This window comes from Cotesia glomerata, linkage group LG7, assembly GCF_020080835.1.
Source record: "Cotesia glomerata isolate CgM1 linkage group LG7, MPM_Cglom_v2.3, whole genome shotgun sequence".
NCBI lineage: Eukaryota > Metazoa > Arthropoda > Insecta > Hymenoptera > Braconidae > Cotesia > Cotesia glomerata.
The window spans coordinates 5,434,657-5,457,736 of NC_058164.1; the positions used below are offsets into that span (position 1 = coordinate 5,434,657).

Sequence of the window (23,080 nt, forward strand, 5' to 3'; positions counted from 1 at the left end):
CAAAGTAGAAACAATGTCAATCAGAATTGGGAGCCCGGTTCAATCGTCGTATTGTATTTCAAAGAAATTCAGACATTAAATTCAACACACAAAGGGAATAAATAAAGAAAAAAAAGATAAAAGATACCGCTCAGCTCAACAATTTTATTATCCAGGGTTGGTGGTTCTTTCCGGGGGTTGAAGCACTTGTACAACTGGTAGTAGCTGTAAGCAGTACCAGTAACCTGGGTTAAAGGTTAAATTACAAAAATTTATGCGGGCCTCTTCCATCGTCTTTGCTACTTGCCGTAATGAATTCTTTGGTAGCGTTTCTCAAAGTAAAGCGAAAATACCAGGCTCGGTGCCTAGAGAGGAGAATAAAAGCCCCTGGGAGCGCCAGGAAAAACTAAACTAAAGCTCTGGGAGTAATAATTGGGACACGGCTTTATTGTACGACAGAAACAAAGTGGATATTCCGGATGGTTTGCCTGCTATTGGCCGCCGAGACCGGTGAATTTCTTCTGCCAGACTGGAACTCACTTCCAGATGATACTCCGTGAGGTTTTCTCGCCTTCCATTTGCAGCTTTACTCCTCGCCGGGGTTGTAGTCATTCTGCAGCAACAGAATAGGTTAGGCTGTGCCGAGTAAATTGCTGGGTGGCGAATCGTACACAAGACTGCCTACTTATTTAGAATATTGCTGGCATACATCTGCATAAATTCCGTGCAGGCTGTACCACATTCTTGGCCCGCACCAAGCTCCTCCGACTCCTATTTGGATTTTATGCACGACACTCTCTTCATTACCTTCCACGGTGTATACACAACAGCAGTAAACTCAAAAATACTGGTTGTGGGTGTGGGTGGAATAAAAACATAGGATTTAATTCCAAGGCCCTTCGCCCGCTCCCTCAATTGGAAATTCCGGGTTCTTGGACTCCAGGATCTTTGCCGCTGAAGTAATGCGCTTTTTACGAGCTCTTTGCTCACATTTATTGTATCGATTCCCCGCTGTGATGTCGTTAAATTTTTAATGCCTATACATGGAAATATTTCGATGCAAAGGCAGTTTAAGTTTTTTTTTATGGCCGAGTACTCAAAAATGATTACAGATTTTTATTCGCGGGCTTGAGAGGATTATTTTGATTTGGAATTTTAAGAATTTTAAATTTATAGATCGTTTTTTTTTATTTTTCGTTGCAAATAACTTCAAAATTTAATAAATTTATTATAACTTAAGAAATTACATTTACAATTTTGACATTTTTTATATTAAATTTTGTTTACCCCCATGAAAAAAAAATATAAAAAAGATATATTTTAATTATCTTAAAAATCTATAAAAAATATATAAATATATAAAAAATATGTATAGTAAATATATTTTCAATAACTAACTTTTGGCCGATTTTCATATATATTTTAGATATATTCAAGATATATCTTAAAATACCAAAAAAATACATAGCTAAAAATATGAAAAAAAAATATATTTTGAACATATTTAAAATATATAAAAAAAATATATGAAAATCGGCCAAAAGTTACTTATTAAAATATATTTACTATACATAATTTATATATTTTTTATAGATTTTTAATATATTTTTTATGTATTTCGAACAATATTTTTTTTATTTTTTTTTTTTCATGGAGGTATGAAAATTAGTTAAAAAATTTCTATACTTAATTTTTGATCATTATAAAAGTTCCAAAAATTGAAACTTTAGTTTAAAAATAATGATTCAAAGTGAGAAAAAAAATTAATTCCAAACCTTACAATCTCTTTGCAATCAAGGGTCCCCAAATAAAATTCTCTTGAGCCATAAAAAAAAAAAAAAAAAAAAAAAATAAGATTAAAATAACATTATTTGGGTTAATGGAAATAGTAATCAAAGTAGTAATAGTAGTGGGTAAAAGATATGAGAAAAATGGCAAACTAAAGCTCGAGATTTGTTGGATATTGCTTCCGAGTCAAATACATATTCAAATTGAATTTGTACGCGCTACCAGACACGTTGATTTGAAATCATTCAGCGGCTCAGGCCAAAACTGCTTCCGCTTATGATTTTCAAACCGTCTTCTCTCCATATCTAGTTCCCTATCCATATACATATAGATATAGATGGAGATATAATAAACAGGATCTATCTCACTCACAGATATCATTCGTATATAAACCGACTAATGGAAATTCTAAGCGAGAAGTTGGTCAAACACAATCACTTTGCATAGCGCATGCACATATATATTCTGGTTTACTATTGTACATAGTCTAGTCATCGATTATTTGCTTAATCATTAATTTAAATCCTTATTGTTCGGTAGCGGTATTGATATTAAATCCTTTATTGCGGTAATTGTTATTATCGAATTGTTCGGCATTAGCGAGGTCAAAAAAGTAAATGAACTGTAGTTAAGTTAAATTAAATATAACACAACATGAAATAGAATGACTGTGACATATATGAAATTTATATCACGGTTGATGAATGTTAAGTATAATTAGTACGAATTTGAGGTTCACAGTTTTCATTAATGCCGATCATTTCAATTATACGCGATAATTAAATCCATTGATATCATTCCAATAAAATAAAATAAAATTAAATATAAATGGCTGTTCAAGTTCCGTGCCGCGGTATTGTGTACAAATAATCATGTTAATCAATTTTACCCGACGCATATTTTACTAATTTATTATCTTTGTGCTTTTAATTACCTGACCATACGCTCAATATCTGTTTGTTGCCTTGTTTTGTTTAATATTAATAGTTTATTATTTGTTTCATTTCAATAAATTCATTTATTTTCCGTTGTGTTGTGTTTTTCACTTTTAATACTTGATATTTATATTATAATTCAATTTTCGCTTCATATTTTTGTAGGTTTAAACATTTACGACCTACTAAGAGTCATTTTTTCATTATTATAATAATTTTATTATATCAATTTTTCATTGTATAATTATACAACAATTAATCTCTCACATAATTTTTAACCACACTGAAATGTTTTTTTCCATAAAAAATGGCATTAAAGCTCAAAATTTGTGTTTAAAATTTTATAAAAAAATTTTAATTCATCCAATAATCAATATTCAGAACTAAAAATTATATTTTACAAAATTTACATCGTATCAATAATTAAATTTCAATAAATTAAATATATTAATGACTTATTGCATCATTTTTAGTATAATTACATTTTTTTTTATAAAAAATCACATTGAAGCTCAAAATTCATGTTTAAAATTTTATAAAAAAATTTTAATTTCATCCAATCATTAAAATACGGACCCAGAAATTTTATTTAAAAAACAATAAAAAAATTCCATTTTAATAAAGATAAATCTTCATGACAAAACCCACTTATCGCTCTCAAAACTCTACACCCCGTAAAAAAAATTAATTGTCAATTAATATAATCACAAAAAAACAACCAAACCTCTCAGATTTATTAAATTTTAATTCTGTAAATAAAAACAGTAATTATTTATTATTTACCGATGTTTATTTACTAAAATAATTGAAAATGAATAAATCGAGGGCTTATCCGTGAGTATTTATTATAAAAATGATAACTCGTACACAGCAGGGAGTCGGGGACTCACTTGCCGATGCAGAACAAGAATAACTCGTCAATATCCTCGTCTGTAGGTGTGTATGAAATGTACAACGCGAAAACCGATTTAAATTAAATTAATATTTGCTATACGTGCGCTATATGCTGGACCGGCGTGTATTTAGTCCGGCGTACGCGGGATAACGAGTGAGCGGGCCGAAGGGGTGCTGCAAAAAGGACCAGAGGAGGTGAGCTGGGATTTTGATTTGTTTCCGTTGTCGCTCGGGTCAACCAAATTCTGCTCCAGCATACGCGGATTCTCGAGAGTTTAAATGCGAATAAGGTTCGTGCAATTATTTATGATGAACCTCGCTCACACATGCGCTCCACACGTCCGCATGTGTGTCTGCGGATCGGAGCAATAGCAGAAAATAGAGGATGAGCCACTCTACCAGTCATTTGCTGACACGAGAGCATCATACGCGTCCCAACGTTTACAATCAATGATGCAGCACATGTGGAGTCTGCATAACAGTCTATTTTATCCCTCCGCTCCTCCAACCCTTCAGGCTTCTGTCTCACTTAAAACCTTTCCCGTTTGACATTTAGCGTCGCTGTTAAAATAATTCCCGGTGGCTCTTACTCCAGCCGCGTTCCTGGTCCCTGTTTTCTCTTCGAATGGCTTTCACGTACACAGTATCGATTACCAGAGACCGCGAGTTCTGATTAAAATCGAACGAGTTCACCCCTGTTCCAGACACCACACATAACAATACGACTCAATAACCTCATGCGATTCTCACTCAATTGTTAATTTTTATTTTTACTCCCATTTTTATTTCTATTCCAGTCTCTATTTTTTATTTTATTCTATTTTATTTATTTACTCTGGTGACTCTGTTGACAAAAATCGAATTTTAAAATCCAATATGGGCTTTTAAAATTATTTTACTCGACAAATTTCATATCAACTGTTCACTGGATTGAAATGGACAAAAATTACCAACAGTTTAACGGTTTTGGTTTTAGTTTAAGGTTTTAGTTTTTATTTTAATTGCAGTTGCACAGATGAATTCCAAAAACATCACGGATATTACCTCTTCATGGATCTCTAATAGGTTACAACGTAATAAACCCGTGTAATAGCCGGTCCACATTTCCGTCGTCATCTCTCGCATTAACAATTTCGCAATCTAATTCCGAGGATTTAATCTCCGTGTTGATAAGCGTATCTAAGGCTCGCAAATGTTGCTTACGAGAGAGGATAGAAAATAGAGGACAGAGGATCCCTTTCAGCTTTTGTGGACTAAGCGTGTGTATACAGAAGAGAAGTACAAAGGTTTAAAAAAAAAGCTTACTTAACATTGCCAGTCGTGTCTTTTGGCTTTCATCCAGCTTACTTTCACCTCACATCTCACAACTCACATCTCATTTGTACTCCGCATTCCTAATTATGTCCTTCAACCGCGTTTATCTTTTATGTAATTAATTTTATCCTTTTTAACAACAAATTTGTTAAATTAAGTTAGAGAAGAAAAATTATTTTATTTTCATCAAATTAATTTTTAAAGCCCAAATTTTGGGATAAAAATTAGAGAAAAAATTACAGAATACTTTTTTTTTAGGAAATTTAATTCTCTACAAAAAAAGGTCCTTATTTTTGCAATATATCCCTTTTTTCAAAGCAGTATGATGACTATAAAATACAGAGAATGAAAATCAATAACCACAAAGTTATCGATAAAATAAACTATTGCAGTTCAAACTGAATTGGTAGTCAATAGTGTCTCTTTAAACCTACAAATTATCCTACCGACTAATTCTGCGGACGTACCAGATGTTCCCGATGTCCTGCAGGACGCTCTGTAAATAAACATCACTTTATTACTATTTTTCCAATAGCATAAGCTCATTTTCCGGACGATACAAACTATCAAGACAATTAATGAAAAAATATTAATTTTTGGAATTATTTTATGTTAACAGGCCCGCCGAAGATCCTGATGAGACCGCGGTCCCAGCACGTAAAGGCAGGAGGGATCGCCAGTTTCTACTGCAGCGCCCATGGACAGCCCCCGCCACAAATCCACTGGCGCAAGAACGGGAAAAAAGTTTCCTGTGAGTTTCCTATTCCACGTAGCTCTTCAACTGATCTTATTGTCTCCTTACTTTTCTTATACATTCTAACTCTGTTTTTCTTTCTTGCCCTCTTCCATCTTCATTCACGGTGTTCTTACTCCCCCTTGCCCATCAGCTCTAAAAACTCGAGCCAGACTCACTTCCGACTAAAGATTTAACGGGCAAAAGAGAATCAGGAAGGATCTACGCTACGCTGATTTTCTCATCCCAAGCTTTAAAATACTTTTAGCCTCTTTTCTTCAAAACTTTACATCTGCAAACTCAATCTCTCTTTCTCTGGCCGTCTCATTTGCTTAACTTTCACCCAATAGAATTATTAATTTTACATAGCAATCGTACTTTTCAAAACAATTATTATATTATTACTCCCCTTAATTTCAAAATTTTTCATTTATTTTTGTTGATATTAATTCAATTAATTATACAGGGTGTCCCAGAAGTAACGGACGCCATTTACTTACACATTCACACGTGCACGCGTCTTTGTTTAAAACGCACTTGACTGGACACTGGTGCTCTCTCTCTCTAATGCATAAAAGGACGTTATTTTAATTAATAATTAATTATCTATGCGTCTGATTAAAAAATGGCTAAGGACTTTTCGTCTCAGAATTATTTTATTTATCAGATGCTACAATGGCGTCCGTTACTTGGCTGGGACACTCTGTATAAGGTAAAAGACCCAGTTATTGAAACTGGCCTAGTTGTTTGACACTTGCAATTTTATTCTAATTAAAAAAATTAAATGTTCTCAAAAAACCAATTTTTTTAAGGTTTATAATTCAAAAATTATATTTATTAATTTATTAGAGTTGATTTGTTTTTTTTTAATTAGAATAAAATTCGCAAATGTCAATAACTAGGCCAGTTACTGGGTCTTTTACCTTATATAATTAATACTCATGATTTGGTCTTCATTTTTTCACATTTTTTTGAAAAAATTTTCTGTTATGATTTAATATGATCAATTGATCATACATGATTACATCAGGCCATAAGTATGAATAAAGAATTCAATTTTTTATACATTTTTTTAGAACATTTTATCGTCAATTTTTTTTCATTCTTCCAAAATAATTTTTCTCACCTTTTATTTATCAGTAGGGCAGAAGTACCGTTTTTAGCCGGTTAACATTTGAATTAATTATAAAAAATTATAATATTATAACCATATTTTTGTTGAATTTAAAAAAATTTATATTAAAACAAATTGAATTTGTAATGGTCTATTAATATAAATTCATTTCTATCATTTATTTGAACAATAAATGGCCACAAACGGTACAGTGGCCAAAAACGGTACTTCTACTCTATTCTTATTATGCTTGATATATAATTTACGAATAATTTTCCAGCTACGGCGTCGCGCTACAGTACCAAATCCTACGCAAATGGCGCGCTCCTGAGGATCGACCCAGTAAGAGCAAATCGCGATGAAGCAATGTGGGAATGTGTTGCCGAAAATGGAGTCGGTGATGCTGTGACAGCAGAAGCCCAGCTGACCGTCCACGAACGTAAGTCTCTTTAAATTTCAATTTTCCGGTCTTCTACTTGAGTTTCAAATCCTGTTTAATAAATCTATTTTCAAATTCTCCGGCTAAAAAGAAAGGGCTTAGAAGCCCCGACACTAAGCCAAAAGTCGACCCGAATTCAGCAGAAGATGCCTGCAAGATGAATCACTTAATCGCGCAATCCTTCAAAGTTTAAGTGAAATTAAAACGGGCTCACGGTTAATTTTGTCCATTACTTTGTTCAAATATATTAGAATAGTCTAGTGAAATATATATACAGATAAAATTGAATGTATTATAGTATTCTTTGGACGAAATAGGTCTCACTTGTTCACAAGGTTCCTCGACAATCTTGTCCTCTTGCTCGCTCACCTCATTTTAACGGTAGAACGAGCAGCTTAATGGCGCCCAGTTGAACGTCCAAACGGAACTGGTAGCTACAGCTCTAGCCCGGCTTAATGGGAAAGAAGTACTGGCATTCCGTTGTAGAAAAGCTTCTCTTACTACTTCTGTTTCCACTGGTAGTACTCCAGCCATTCCCATTCTACGATGAGATCGCGTGAAATTTTGCGGACCGGCTTAATTGGTTTCTCTCACTTTTAATTTAATTTAAGACGTAGAGACTCACTTTCTTACTCTCTTTTACTCCTTAACTTTCCGCCAAAACTCGAAAAAAAAAAAAAAAAAAAAAAAAAAAAACGAAGACTAAAACTCGAGGAAGATGAATAAGAAAAAGTATTACAGTTTAAGAAAATGTGCAGCGAGCACTTTTTTATCATTCTCAATCCCGCCATCCTTCCATCCCGTCATAAGATTAAGCAACTTGACTTATGAAATATTCTTAAACTTTCTTCTTATTGTTAATTGTTTTTATTGTTAATTTGGATAAAATTTAATAAATTGTACGAAAAAATTTAAGTGGATTTTAAAATTCAAACTTTCTTAAAAGTTTTTTTTTTAAAGATCATTCATTTTCAATTATAATTTTATTAATTTAAATTTTTTTTTAACGATATCCTTGTAAAAAATAAATTCGAAAAATAAGATGAATAACTAACTAAGAGACCATAATTTCAAGAAAATGAACATCAAGTAAGCACTTTGCCATAATTCTCAATTCTCCGCTTACTTATTGTTAATTATTTTTTGTTGCGAATTCATTATCACAGCGCTCAGTCCCGAGTTTTACGACAGTACACGTGCTCAAGTATCATTTTCACATTCATTTTAATAGACACTTTTATCACCGGTGTTTTATTATATTTGCTATCTGTCTTTTATTGTCATTAAAAGCGCGGACAGGTGCTCGCTCAGTTATTAATGTTTAAATTTTTCATGCACACGTACCCTCAAAATTTTATTCATCGGCCATTAAAATAATATTGACGTCCTATTAATCGGCATTTTATGTTCACTAGAAATTCAAATTGCGCGCATACGCGCGCGCTCTAATCTTGAACCAATAAGGAATCAGGGTCCATGTTTTCGATACTAAGCTAACTTCATTCTACCATCAATTTTAGCATATAGGATTATTAAAAAAAATGACAATATAAATATATGTACAGTATAAAGTATAAAGTTTAAGATTGGGCGCCAGAAAGTAAAATTATTGCGCAGTTAAACTACCAAGTCATACCAATAAACACAATTGATAACAAATGATATAAATTGATTCTTTATACTTTACTTCATAATCGATACGCTCATATCGTACATTCGTGTAATGATACCATTTTTTATTTTTTTTCGAGAACAAAGAAAGCTTCGCGTTCTTGGTGGCCTCAGTGGCGCTATTATATGGAAAACGAGAAACAGACGGAAAAAAGTAACGAAACAAACGTAAAGGTTGAAATAAACGATGATGGCGCCCAACGACGTAGATAAAAGTTAAATGCTAACGTAAATATCGCACAACACAACTCGAAGCTCAAACTATACACATTTTAGAAGGGTAAGTGTGTGTGGGTGTGCATATAAGAGAGCCTGGCCTAGAGTGTGCCATGAAAGAGTGAGGGGAAAGTTTGCCAAGGGGGGAAAAATAGCGGTGGCATGAACGCGAGAGTAACGAGAGAACTCTCTAGCATTTTCCGGCGGTCGTGAATATGAGTGGAAACAACAAAAATAGTCGACGACCATTACTGGTAACCACCCAAAGTGTCCTCAACGTGTGTGTATGTGTAAGTGTATGAGAGTGAGGGTGGGTGGGGTTCACCTGACGCGCGTTCAACGTGCCACTAAAAATCTGAAAACCATTACGTTACGTATACGTAATACGTGGAAAGTGCTACGTCGCCAGTATCATCTAGGAACAGCTTGAATTTTCCTCGTTCCTATCAACCGCTACAACATCTACAGCTACAAAACTACAACACCGCATCACCACTATCGCATTGTTTTTTCGTTTGCTTTCCAGGGACTCTTTTTCACCGAACCAGCCAACGCACTGTTGTGGTCTTTTCACTCCACGTATGTATGGCTATCGCGATACATTTATCAAAGCAATTGTACTTACTGGGGATTTCGAGACGATGCGGGCAAGGATTTTTGGACGGAGTATCAACTTACGAAGGAGAAAGAGAAAATATATCGAGTGTCTTGTGAAAGCGGAGGAAACATCTTCTCGGATATCGGAAGTTGCTTGTTGTCAAACTATTTTGTATAACTCGATTGCTCAATTCGCCATTATAGTCATCGCAGTCCTGCGGTTTGTTGTTTTCATTCTGGTGAAATCGATCTGTATACAATGGGTTAGACACTTCTAGCTACTTCTATTCCGTTGTTTCCATTAGAATTAACAATCACCCAAACTAACTCCATACAAACTACTTTTTCAAATAATGCCTATTGATGCTTTTACGAATATTTACATAGTAAAAATTTTTTTATTAAACTTTTTCTTCTGTCAGATGTTTTTCTTCAAACTTTCTTTCGATTTCCTTTTTTAAAAAGTTTTTCTTTCAGTAAATAAATCTGGGACAAATTTTGTAAAATTCAGCATCAATAACTTCCATTAGCAATCATTGCCTAGCTGTGTACTAGGTCTGATAAAGCCATATTATAAAATGTTTTTACAAGTAATCCATCAATAACAATCAAAGTAATCCCTGCTGAATGATATTCATTATGAAAACATTTAAAAATGTCATCAAGCATCCAAAACGTAAATTGAAACTCATGAATCAAAGCACAGGTTGTTCCGTTGTCGGAAATAGAGCCACCCACATGATCTTCCTCGCCTCTCTGATTCCTCGGTTACTTACATACACAGCTAGATGCTATTCACCGGGCTTGTATGCGCTGAAATCGGGGATTGCCGGGTTTTAATTAATCCAAGAGTACACCTCCCTTCAACGACATCTACTTCTAATTATCTGTCCGTTAATTGGGTGGAATATAATGTCCTATACAAAATGTACTACTAATTTCTTTCCCCCTTCAGATTCTCCTCCACGAGGCTCTTTAAATATTCAATCCAATTATCCGAACACTTTTTAATTATACTTACACTTAAAATACAAATAAATCCCATCTTCTATCTGCAATACACGTGACTCTGCTGAATTGTTAATCGAATCAATGTGATAAATCTTCACCATTTCTCTCATTCGTCAGCTCATTTAATTTTTATCCAAAATAATCCCACCGGATACGTCTCCAGTGTTCGTAAAATAACCGATAATCATTTTTGGCTCATTCAAATTAGGTAACGACATTAGTTTAATTTAACATTTCATAAATAATGGGTACTTTTTTTTACATGGAATATAGGTGAAAATAGGTGACCTGGTTCTTTTAATGATAATCCTGTGTAAGGCAAATTGACAACTTTTGGTGACAGCTAATCATCCCCGGGATTTTCATCTTCCATTTTCATCCATCATTATTGGATCAAAATTTAGCGCCCTATTATACGAGGCAGTGCATCGCAATTCATCTCGTCGGATCACGTCCTGCATTTGTATCAAAGACACTGGAAGACCATGTGACAAGTTGAAAGGTCTATGACATGAAAATACGAATGAGCATTACTGAAGATATACTTCCTCTTCATGTCCTGTATTTCGTTTCCATGTTCCCTGTATACGAGGGACGTAATATATAAAAGTCACTGAATGCTGATGGAAGTCAAAAATACCGAGAAATCGTAGACTCGAGAGCGCCGTAGTAAAAATACAAGGGATAAAGAATTAGGGGTGAAAAAAAGACAGGCGTTTTCTTCAGAGAATGTGAATTGACACAACCGGCGGCGAATGGTACACGTATAACGTATAACATATAATGGATAAGTGAAGGCAACTTTTATTCAGCTTAAAAACTCTACTCTTTTGTTTCATATGAGGTGTTTTTCTTCAGTTGAGTCTTATTTGAAAACGTAACCTTAAATTTCTACCAGCTCTGCGCTTTTACCCTCGTCATCTCCAAAGCTGACTCGGCTGTTTGTTTTTCCGGTGTATTTTCTCAATCTTTGGCTTCCGCCGACGCTTCTATTCGCTTGCTGCTCGGTGAAATATTTTACTTATAGTGAGACTATTTTGTAAAGCTCTGTAAAGAAGAAGAGTCTAGCAGAAATTAAAATTTTCGTAAGTAATTGAAACTGGATCGAGTTTTGAAGAAAAATTAAAATCCTTCCAACATGATTTTGTCTTTGATACCCTGAATATGTTCTGTGAATTTGATTTCAAACCCTTGAGTAGTTTTTGAAATAAAAGGGGTAACCATTTTTGAAAAAAATCTAATTTTGATGAAAAAAAAATTTTTTTTCTTTCAATAAATTAATATTAAAAATTTTTATTGGATTTTTTCCTTGTATCGACAAATAAAAAAGTAAAAGATTGAATCCCGTAGACTGTTTGAAATTTTTATTAGAACAAGCGAGCGAAATGAAAGATCGACGTGTGATCTTCGATGGAGTGAAATAGTTGATGAATTATCAAGTAGTTGTAAAGTTGTTGAGCGATTTAAAGTTTGTTTCTTAGCTCGGTACCAAGAAGAAAATGAACAAGTGAAGAAAATAGTCGGTGTGTATGTGTATAAAAAGTACAGAGAAAGGTCCGATTAAGCGTTGATCCTGGATGAAAAAGTGATACCAGAAGTTGAAGGCGGAGTAGCCGGTGTCCTCGGCGAATTTTGAAGGAGCTTTGAGATTTCAAAGTTAAGGAAAAATAACCATCAAGAAGAGAATACACCCGGGTAGTAAAACAAAAATCTAAAGTAAAAAAACGTAGACTAAGTCCGACGGGAAAAAGGTAAAGAAACTGGAGTTCTTTTGGGTGACGGGTGGACGTGGACGACTCTCGATGCCGTCAACTTTGCGGGATCGGAAGGAGTACTGAGTAATAAATAGAGAGCCAAAAGAAATCTCCTCCGTAACTGTATACATAGGAAGTTGAAGTTGAAAAAAAGTTTACCGGGAAATTCAACGGATAAAACTTTACGGGCAAAGTACGTGAATTTCGGAATAAAGAATTTAATTTGCTTCCTTACTTAACTTTTTTATTCAGAACGGCTGTTTAATTAGCTATTAATTGGGTAAGTAAATTAACCGTGAATTTCAAGCTTGGAGCAGAGCTTAAACTTTTGTTGGTAACAGTTTTTACCGGTATCCTCACTGTCATCTGGACGGGGTTGATCGCGATACGATAAGAACGCACCAAAACTAACCCAAGATGCTTCTTCCGCCAAACTATTTCACCAATCTAACTTTTGCGGGCGAGTACTTGTCGTTTTATCTTTCGTGTCTTTTCTCGCTTGCTGTCTGCCAACGCAAACACCCAATGACTATCTTTCGCAGACGACGCGATGAAACGACGCGGAATGAAAAAGACAAAGCGTTTCACCCTATTCTGCTATCAGATTTTGCTATCAAATAAACAGACGTTGGTTCGTGCTTATGCTTCGTGAGATTGCCAACCAGAATGAAGATTGAAGACAAAAAAAATTCTAACTGAGTTTAAAAGTGTCGAATCAGTCAATCAAAAATTCATCAGGACAGCTTTGGACAATAAACAAGCTTTGTTTTAGCTTTATGCCCTCGAGTCTTGAACAGTGTCATAACTTTTGGACCCTCGTCAGAAGTATATCACTTGCCGGTACACCAGATGCTGGATTAGCGTTGATAACCCGAGAAAAGATCCAGCAAAAAGTCTGAGAGCAAACAAATTGAAAGTTGTCAAAGTCATCGGGATGGATAATGCGCCAGTGGTTAACAATGGATGTTTAGTCGATCGTGGCATGAAGGGCGTTGAATGACTGGGTGACTGGTTGAATAATGGGCGAAATAGCTGAATGCTGGGCAAAAGAAATGTGTAGATAAAAGTAAAAGCCAAATAAAAAATTTAAGTAAATGGAAGTGAAGATAGCTTCTATTCTTGAGAATAAAAAGAAATAAATAGTCCATCTTCTTGCTGTTCGGTGCCTTTCAAGCTCACGGCTTCAGTGGCTTTATCATCGCATCACGTGCTCAATCTCACCCTCACTCGAGATATAAGTTTCATTTTATTCAAATTTCAAATGATATTTGTCGTTCTTACTTTTATACTACTTTTGAATGATACTAGGAAATTTTTGGATGAAATCAACGAGCTTGAGTCCGTAGTCCAGAGACTGGAATTGAAAAACTAGATAGATAAATCTAATAAATGAAATTATCTGGAGAATAAATTTGTGGTTTGTTTTTTATATTGTGGCGGTGGGAAGAGAATTAATCGAATTTGCCGTGGAAATTCACCGAGGATCCGTTTACTGTTTCTTAGTTATGAGACACGTTGGGCGCCAGGACGCTTAAGCTTTATTTTTCGTTCCTTATTCTCGGGTTCGGCTTTACCTTGGAGGTATTTATTTTTGTTAGCCAGACAGCAAGAGCCAGCGAGAAGAAAACGCAACCAAGAGATGAGCAAAATAAAAATAAAAATAAAAATATAAGAGAATAGAATAGAATATAAAAAAGGAAAAAAAGGTACAAAGGAAATTGAACTTTCTACTTAATCAACGGGATAATTTTATTAAGTGAGAAGTATCGCTCGGAGTATTTCACCCGGGCCTCTTTCTCTTTCTCTAGATCTAGTTCCAGTTCCAGTTCCCGGTACTTGGCGCCCAAGTTTATTCAGTTTCTGTGCATTATTAAAGCCCGGTTTTTTCTTGTTTTAATCCTCTCTCTGGCTCCATTCGTATGCATTTTTTTTAATGCAACCTTTAGCTGGAAAACTTGTGTACTTTGGTGATTAATATCAAACAATTTAACTCGTAATATTACGCGCATTGTTTTCTAGAAAGAAACTCGAATTAAAAAAAAAAAAAAACCGAAAAAAGTGTACATTTTTTACTGTGCTGCTGTTAAATGTTAAGCGAACGCGAACGCGAAAAGTACACGGATATTACTTAACTTTCTAAGATAATTGTTATCATTCGGGTATTACGGGACTAAAATGACTTTTCCGGGTATCATGGATAAAAACCCGACAATAATCCACCGTACCTCCGACTATTAAACCGGGAAAAAGATGGAAAATTAAAAAGAGAAGGATGAAGAGGGATACATTTTTACGGTCGTGATATACCACTCGGTCTTAACTTCCGTCTCGTAAACCTCAAGTACACGGCTAAAGCGCGATCTAAAACCCAGTCAAGAAAATACCGATACGGCTCGCACACCGCATGCCAAAGTGCTCTACAGTTGTAATTCACCAAAGTGCAAAGTACCCTATTCCGGTGAGGTTCTAAAAAGACTCTGCTAGGATATACCCGGAATATCACTTATCTTTTAAGTATCATACAATCATGAGCAATTACTCTTGTTTTATTTGTCGTTTAATATCTCTGCAGTTTTTTTTTCCTCGACAGTTTTAGATGGAACGAATAATTTATAGTTCCTTTTACTCTGCAAGCGAAAATATTTTTATTAAAACGCCATCTGTTGGTAATTTGCGGTATTACTTCTTATGGGTCGTTGAAATCGATTGATATCTTATAAAAAATATCATAAAACATGCTATGAAACACAGAAATATGTCAGGAAAAAATTGAGAAAGTAATTTTGTTTCTGCTAGCGAAAAGATTTTTATGCCAGACGTCATCTAGCGGAATTTTTTAGAACTAAATTCAAAAAAATCTAAGAAGGCTTAAAAATGATGTCATAAGCAGTAAAAATTTTTCTTTGATCCTAAATCACTAAAATTAATTAAAAATCAAGGTTGTAAAAAATTTGCCTACAAAGTTTTTCGAAAAATAATCTGATAAAAAAATAAATAGATTTGAAAACGATAAACCAGCGAGGTCGAGTGCTCAGAAAAGATAATTATAATTCACGAGGGCTCTCGGCGACATTGTCAAGACAGTTGGTGTGCATACGGATAAAGCTCGTCTCGTCAAAAGAGATCGGTTGTACCAAAGAAATTTAAAACATCGATATGAAGCTCCTCAAGAGTAACAGTCTGGGCGGAGGTATGATGTATAATGTCACGACATGCAACCCTCTCGACCCTTGAGAAATTAGATAGGCAACCCTTGTCATCCAGCAAGCGAGAGGTTAAGTCGTCGAGAAGATTAAAGGTAATCTTTTTTCTCTCTCTCACTTGCGAGTTTTGATGCCTGCAGAGACTCGGAAAAAGACTCACCCCCGAGAATTGAAACGATGCTTCTGGTGAAAAGCTCTCTTTAACTTAACCTTCCCATATTTTTTTATCTACGGTCCTCAGCGTGTTTTTCATAAGTACAACGAGCAGAGTTTGCGATCTATTGAAACGATACATTTTATCTTTTTTATTAAAATAAAAAACAGTCTACGTGAGTTTTGTAGTTTTTCAAAGGGTTGTTATATGTGAGATGTGAAAAAAAATTCCAAACAAAATCTTTAAAAGTTAAAGCTATTTTTTATCTTTTTTTCTTGACACTATCGATCTTAAACTTTTTTCGCGCGCTAAGAAATACTTTCATTGGCTTCATTTTTTTTTACGACGGTTGTTTGTTGCTTTAACTTTATTAACTTCAATTTAAAGTGCGAAAAGAATTACAAGTTTGTTGGCTGTTGTACACTCTTTAAAAAATTATATATCTATATGTATTAATTAATGTCTTTTATAGTTTTTATATTTTATTGTTTTAATTGAAGTTTATTCAATTTAAGGCGCGAAGAAAATGGCAATTGTTGTTTTTATTTTACAAGCACCCATTTTATCAGACTTGAGGGTATTTTGCTATTTATTGCCCTGTAAATTTAGTAACTTAATACAAAGTTAATAATACAGTCGATAGATTCGGTTGAATAGATTTAAGGTTGCAGTTTTATGTGCTGGAAAGTGTTGCAAGAAACGTACTGGGTACTACAGAGATACTGGATCGCGCAATCGGCTGGAAAATCCTGTTTTCGAGAGAATTAGATCCGGAGTGAAAATAAACAAAAGAATAATAATAAAATACGTACGTATGCTTTTTTTATTTTATTGCGCCCAAGTGATGTCACACCTCCCGAGGTAAATTCTCCGTGAAAGCTTCAAGAACCCACTGAAAGAAAAGTTTACGTTTTATTTTTATTTCTCGCAACACTCTATCGAAGAAAAATGAACCGAACCGAGAAAAACTCTCCACGCTGGAAAATACAAGTCAACTGCTTTTTTATTTTGTTATTAATTGCGTAAATTTCTTTTTATAGTTAACATTGTAATCAAATTGACGTCATTTCAATGAAATTTTATTTATTCTTACTCTGTAAACCGGATATCTCTTGAAATAATTCGTCAATTGACCTGGTTTTATTTTATTTTGATTCTCATTTGAGTAAGTTAAATACCTATTGAATATTATTATTCTATTTTAGGTTGTTTATTAATAGAAATTATTTTTTCTCTTGAAATCAACTTAATTTTTCTTCCTAATTTTTTTAATAATTTATTTTAAGATTTTCGAGAGTGGCTTTTTGTAAAATTAGCTTTTCTGTGTTATGAAAAAAAGAATAAAAAAATTTTTTTTGTCGTTATTAAAATTATAATAACTTATGTAAAAAATGTTGTATGTTAATAACAAAAACTCATTAAAACGTCAAATAAAAGAGCTTTGTCACTAAAAGACGTGAATATTATGATGAGCTATAAAAAAATTCTCAAAAAAAAAAAACTGAACGGAAGTAAGAATCCGTAGTGAGTGAGTTCACCAACGGAAGATAGAAAGGGTCTTGTGGCTTGTAGTTGGTAAAAAATCTAAAGAAAATAAAAGAAGTAAAAAATCAAATCATCTCCTGCAATTATACGATCGAGGAAACAATTTCAACCCTTGATTCTCTAGGGGTTCTGAAAGTACTTCCGTAGGGTTGCAGCCACTCTTTTTCCCTCGGAGCTTCTATTCGCATATTTGGCAAGCCACCGGCTTAATACCTCCGACATTCTCAACTGCCACCACTATAAAAACTAACACTGCTACAATCGGCTCTATGTAAGATGTTACAACATCGGAAATTTCAAAATATCTTTTATACCGTCTACGGTGGTTGTTTTCTCAAATCCCTCGCTCACTTTGAGAAATAACAATTCACTCCCTTCGCAACATTTTCATTCTTTATCTACAGAGACGAGCGTCCGACAAATAAATACAAACAATAAAATAAAAGTTTAAATAAACACCAAACACCGTCCCAAGAAAAGGGAAAAAAGCGCATCTCTATTATCTCCATCTCGAGGGAGAGTTGTTTAATTCCAGTCCATTGTTGTCATTTCTCTTCCAACGCTACTCTTTTATTTCTTCCTTCCTGTTGTCTTGGAAAAATATTTCCCATTTATTTATTATTATAATTAAACCATTTATTATCAAACGCGACTAATGGCCCGACATTCATTTTATGAGCCATTGTTTTCGTCACTTAAATTTAATTAATCATTTTTTTTTATTCTTATCACCGGTAAAATTGAATTTTTGGAATTTTTATTCGAAAGATTTTTAATTTAAAAAAAACCAAAGTTATAATTTTTATGATAACCTGCAAATTGTTCAACTAACGGATTGAAGACCTTGAAGAAAATTAAAATCAGACAATACGTTCAAAGACTGTTATTAAAAAAAGTTGACTTGAACCAATTCTAAAATTTTCCAGCGCTTATAACTTGAAAATCAATTATCTATATTATTAAGAAAATACGAAAATTTTTGGGTCCAGGATAGTCATATGATAAAATCGGTTTTTTTTAGTGAAATTTAGTGTCATTGCAAAGGTCTTGATTTCAATTTGTGCCTTTTTAAGATTTCATATCATTCTCACCGATAATCAATTTATTGTGGTGAATATTAAGGCTGTATCCGAAAATGCTCAATCTCTAGATACATAATTAAGGAATGACTTTGTATCTTGTGAACTATTGACATTTTTAAAGATATAAACTCATCCCAATGTTACACTCATCGAGACCTTTCATTTGAGTACCCACATGGATTTTTCATATATTTATATATTTTATATATATGTATATATGAAAAATATATGAAAATGAATGTGGATACTCAAATAAAAGCTCTTGATGAGTGTAACATCGGGATGAGCTTATATTTTTAAAAACGTCAATAATTAAGAAATAACTTTGTATCTTGTGAACTATTGACATTTTTAAAAATATAAGCTCTTCCTGCCATTACACTCATCGAGACCTTTCATTTGAGTACCCACATCAATTTTTCATATATTTATATGTTTTATATATATGTATATATGAAAAGTATATCAAAGTGCATGTGGGTACTTAAATGAAAGCTCTTGATGAGTGTAACATCGGGATGAGCTTATATTTTTAAAAATGTTGATAGTTAAGAAAGTACAATGCAATTTAACAAAAGTCATTATTTAAAAAGCAAAATTTTATTTATTTATAGTTTACAAGTTACTGCAGTCACATAGTGACAAACTAAGACTCTACTTTGCCCCTTAAATCCAAATAAAAAATGCCCACATGACACAATTTCCGTGTAAGCATTGAATTGTCGGGTATGCCCTCGAAATAATATAATTCCAGTGGTACAACACCCCCAGACAATCGTTAAGTCGACTCTAATTTCACGGTGTGTAAGTCAGGCTTGTGTGAATTGAATGGAAACACCAAGATCGTTTTTATTTCCCACGAGACGGCGCTGGCCGGCGAGCACGATCCCGGGTAACGAGGAAAGAGCTGAATCGAGAGCTCGGCGATAACTGAGAGCCGAGGACTGAGGAATGGAGGCTGAGAACGTCGTCTGGCCAATTGACGAGCTCGGATAATCATATTCGATTAGGATGATCCTCGCCTTGGGATTGTTGGGTCCTTTGTCCTGACAGCCACCCGAGGACTTGAAAGCCGAGTGATGAGCATCAGTCCACCGGGCGGAAAAGAGAAGACACGGGTGTAATACTCGAGGATTCTCTGGGAGGCTTTGCCTCAAGACACTCTGCTGCGGTTTCGAGGCTCGTTAGATCGCTATTCCTCTAGTCGCTAAATCTATTCTCATTCCGTCTAAATCACCTCTGTGTCTCGCGTTCCTTAACAATTCTCTTCCTTCTCGACTTATTCTTCTTCTTTTTCTTTATTCCGACCTCTTCAATCCTCTTAAACTGGAGCTTCGACAAACAAACCCATTATAAATTACCTAATTATAATCCAATGAGCCAACTCGTTAAGCCAAGACAAAGATGTCGAGGGAATGGAAATAATCAATCTTCAAAATTTATATTTTTCGCATCTTTTCATTTAATCCTCAGATTTATTGTTTGTATCTTTGCTTTTTATTTTTATACTATTTATTTTATCAAAACAAATTAAACTCTGGCTGATCAATAATATAATTTTGAACGATAAGATTATTGAACTTTAAAGAAAGATTTGTTTTATTAAAGCTCCAGAGCTCTGGATTGCATTAAAAAATTACTTAACTAGGGCACTATTAAATTTAACTTGGATCAATACTCAGTTAACTGAATTAAGTATTTATGTGGTTAATAAAACTATTATTTGAACTGATAAAATGCATCAGTTTTTGGAGCATTGATTATTTAGTCAATTTTAAAAATAAGTCTTCTCTTTACTCTGTCAGAAAATTTTCTAAAATTGTTTAAAGTAGCTTAAATTGTTCAATTTTGATATCAAGCTTCTTTATATTGTTTTATTTAGATAAATATGACGTCAAACGAAAATTCGCGAATTTCCGCAGCAAAAATTTTCAATGATAATTATTTTATAATGAATGAATTAGCAATCAAAACAGCGTAAATTACAAAAATTATTAGTACCAAAACCTAAACGATGATAAGTCCTCCGACTCTCTTAAATACTAACGAAATACAAGCCGTTCTCCAATAATTACACTAATGGAAACAGCTAGACACAAAAAAGCCAGCTCGAATTGCTAAAAAAAAAAAAACAAAAATTACCCAGTAAAAAACCTAAGTATCATCTCTCTGCTCGGTTGTTTTTTTTACAGCTTTTTCATTCATAGCTTATCTCCGGGCAGCAGAGCCTCATTTCGCGGTGTTCTCGCTAAACCCCAAAAATAAGACCAGAGAAGAGAAGTTTCACGAGAGCTCGCCACTGCTAAGGCATTAATTAATGAACCAGAGCAACATAAGAAGCCTGATATAAATTCGGCGATTTGCCAAAGCAAACATCCAACCCCTTCAATAACTCCCAACTAGCATCTGATTATTTAATCCGGATCTCCAAGTACAAATTATTGATCGTAACAAACTTCTTGCCCCCGGAGCAAGTTCTGGTTCTATTGGACTTGCAGTCGAGATTACCGACCGGCAAATAAATAATACAAGGCACAAGCGCTGTCTCAGGACTGCTGATAGAGACGGAGAAGGTATCGATCGAGGACGACGGCATCAGAAGTACAATCTCAGCATGTGAGACATCAACTGTCAAGCTTCGGTGAACCGTTCAGGCGTACATCACTTTGCTGGCCCTTCGGTTTGCTTCTCTGGTCACTGCTCGAGACTCTATGCTCTGGGGTCTTGGCCGGGGAGAGTTTGGCCAAGTGAAACAGTTAGTTCCCCTTACAGGTCCATGTGTAAATCCTTAACGCGTGTATGGACACTGGGCTAATGAGCCGGAACAAGCTGTTGCAAGGGACGTGCGTATTTAGTATTTAGTCGCGTTAAACCTATTGCCCATCGCTGCGATAACGATGCCTCCTTCTCCCTCCTCGATCTCCTCCATTAATATCTAGATGCTCGCGATCCTGATACTTCGTCCCTTTCCCTCCACAGTCATAGTCATTGTCTTTGTCTTCAGCTTTATCTCTCTCTGTTTTGCTCCTGGCAGCCCTGGACGCGGCTCTGATAGGGAGCGCTGAATATGGTATTCTCTGGTGCTCGGTACAATGGGTGGTATTGTTGAGGACTTAAATTCTCAGGCTGATTGCCCATTCCCGACGTCAATCAGTATCAAGCATATTCCCAGAATCAGCGGGAAGCCCTACCTACGACCTACTACAATAACGTTATAAAGCTCACCAGAAACTGCGCTCGATAACGACTTGCGGATAACGTCCACGTAATACTGCCCAGGACCATAGTCTGTAGATGGTACGCCACACTGGATAACAATGATCTACTAAGGGGTTTAGTGTTTGGATTTAACAGGTGACGATAATCGTTGATCGTTCGTCGTTTATATTCCAATCGCCAGTTTTGTCCCAATTTATCCTCGTGAATAATTACTTCGTGAGAGAGCATTTTTTTTATAATTTTCACCTTCATTGTGATTGTTGATGCTGTTATTGTTTAGTTATTAATTAACAGCGGTTACACGGTAATTTATTTCGGTTACCCGCTGACGATTTATGATCCTGCTGCTCAATAATTCAATCATGTGACAGATTAGCGTTATATTACTGAATTCAACGCGTCCTTTCGCGTTTATTTTAATTAATCATCCAGGGTTCTACTTACTGGTTATTAAAATAGTCATTTTGATGAGTCATTTTGTTAGAGTCATAATTACTGGAAAGTCACATCCAGAGATAAAAATGCTGGGAGTAATCCTGCTTGGTGGGAGTAAATTTATTTAATTAGCAGGCTAAATAGAGCCGCTGGGCACTGGTTATTTTTATTACGATGTTAATTGAGTTTATAAAAATAATAAGAAGCTTTTTGAAGGAAATATATAAGTTGATACAACTTTGAACTTTTTAAATTGACAAATAATCCGTGGAAAATTTTTTGATATGTCTTGGTAGGTTTTAATATGGCCATATCTAATTTTTGATTGGTTAGTTTTAAAAAATTCCAACAGATGGCGCATGATCGCAGAATTATCTCATTATTAGAGAGTTTAACTTTGTAGTATTTAGTTCTAAACCAAAAATTTTTTTTTCACTCTTTTAAGAAGCTTTTCCATTATTTTTGTATAAAAATTTTATTTTTCAATTCTCTAATGGTCTTATAACCATGTCAGAAAATAACTTTTTCAAAAGAACTCACAAGCATTAATTGCCGAGAGTAATCCAGCTCGTACATATGGTTATATTTATTCAAAGTGTAAAATAAAAGCTTAAGTAGATACTTTTCCTAATAGGATACCTGGATCCTGGCGCTGAATGCATAAGAATTTGCTTTAAGTATACGACGCGGATGTTTCTAGTGCTTACGAGACGCCTGCATACGTTACAACGCCTTCAATCCCTCTTACCATATTTCACTCAGTTTGCATTACCCTCTACACTCTTACTCACAACATGAAAATTACATTTCCAATTGTATATTTGCGGATACGTAAAAAAGCTCGACTCGTCCGTTTACATTTACACATACGACTTATAGCTTACGGCTTATTTTTTCTGGTTTACCTATTTCTCAATTTTCAAGACAGTGACTTTTCCTGGGCTTTCCTATCTTTAGTCTCGAATCTTGAAGCCGACGTGACGTGCCACGCCCAGGT

The 23,080-nt window shown here is 34.6% G+C and overlaps 1 protein-coding gene and 1 long non-coding RNA gene across 17 annotated transcripts in view; one reads left to right on the forward strand and one right to left on the reverse strand.

The window, feature by feature from the left end:
• LOC123268865 overlaps nt 1-23,080 on the reverse strand; it is a 172,187-nt gene that overhangs the window by 123,849 nt on the left and 25,258 nt on the right. For both annotated transcript variants that reach the window (XR_006510313.1, XR_006510312.1), the window contains one exon: nt 16,615-16,694. This is a non-coding gene — a long non-coding RNA (uncharacterized LOC123268865). The remainder of the gene's footprint in view (nt 1-16,614; nt 16,695-23,080) is intronic.
• The window catches only part of LOC123268858 (tyrosine-protein phosphatase Lar), a 162,885-nt gene that overhangs the window by 83,263 nt on the left and 56,542 nt on the right, over nt 1-23,080 (forward strand). For all 15 annotated transcript variants that reach the window (XM_044734260.1, XM_044734261.1, XM_044734263.1 and 12 more), the window contains 2 exons: nt 5,530-5,661; nt 7,038-7,196. In XM_044734260.1, the coding sequence (XP_044590195.1) occupies nt 5,530-5,661; nt 7,038-7,196 (291 nt within the window). The remainder of the gene's footprint in view (nt 1-5,529; nt 5,662-7,037; nt 7,197-23,080) is intronic.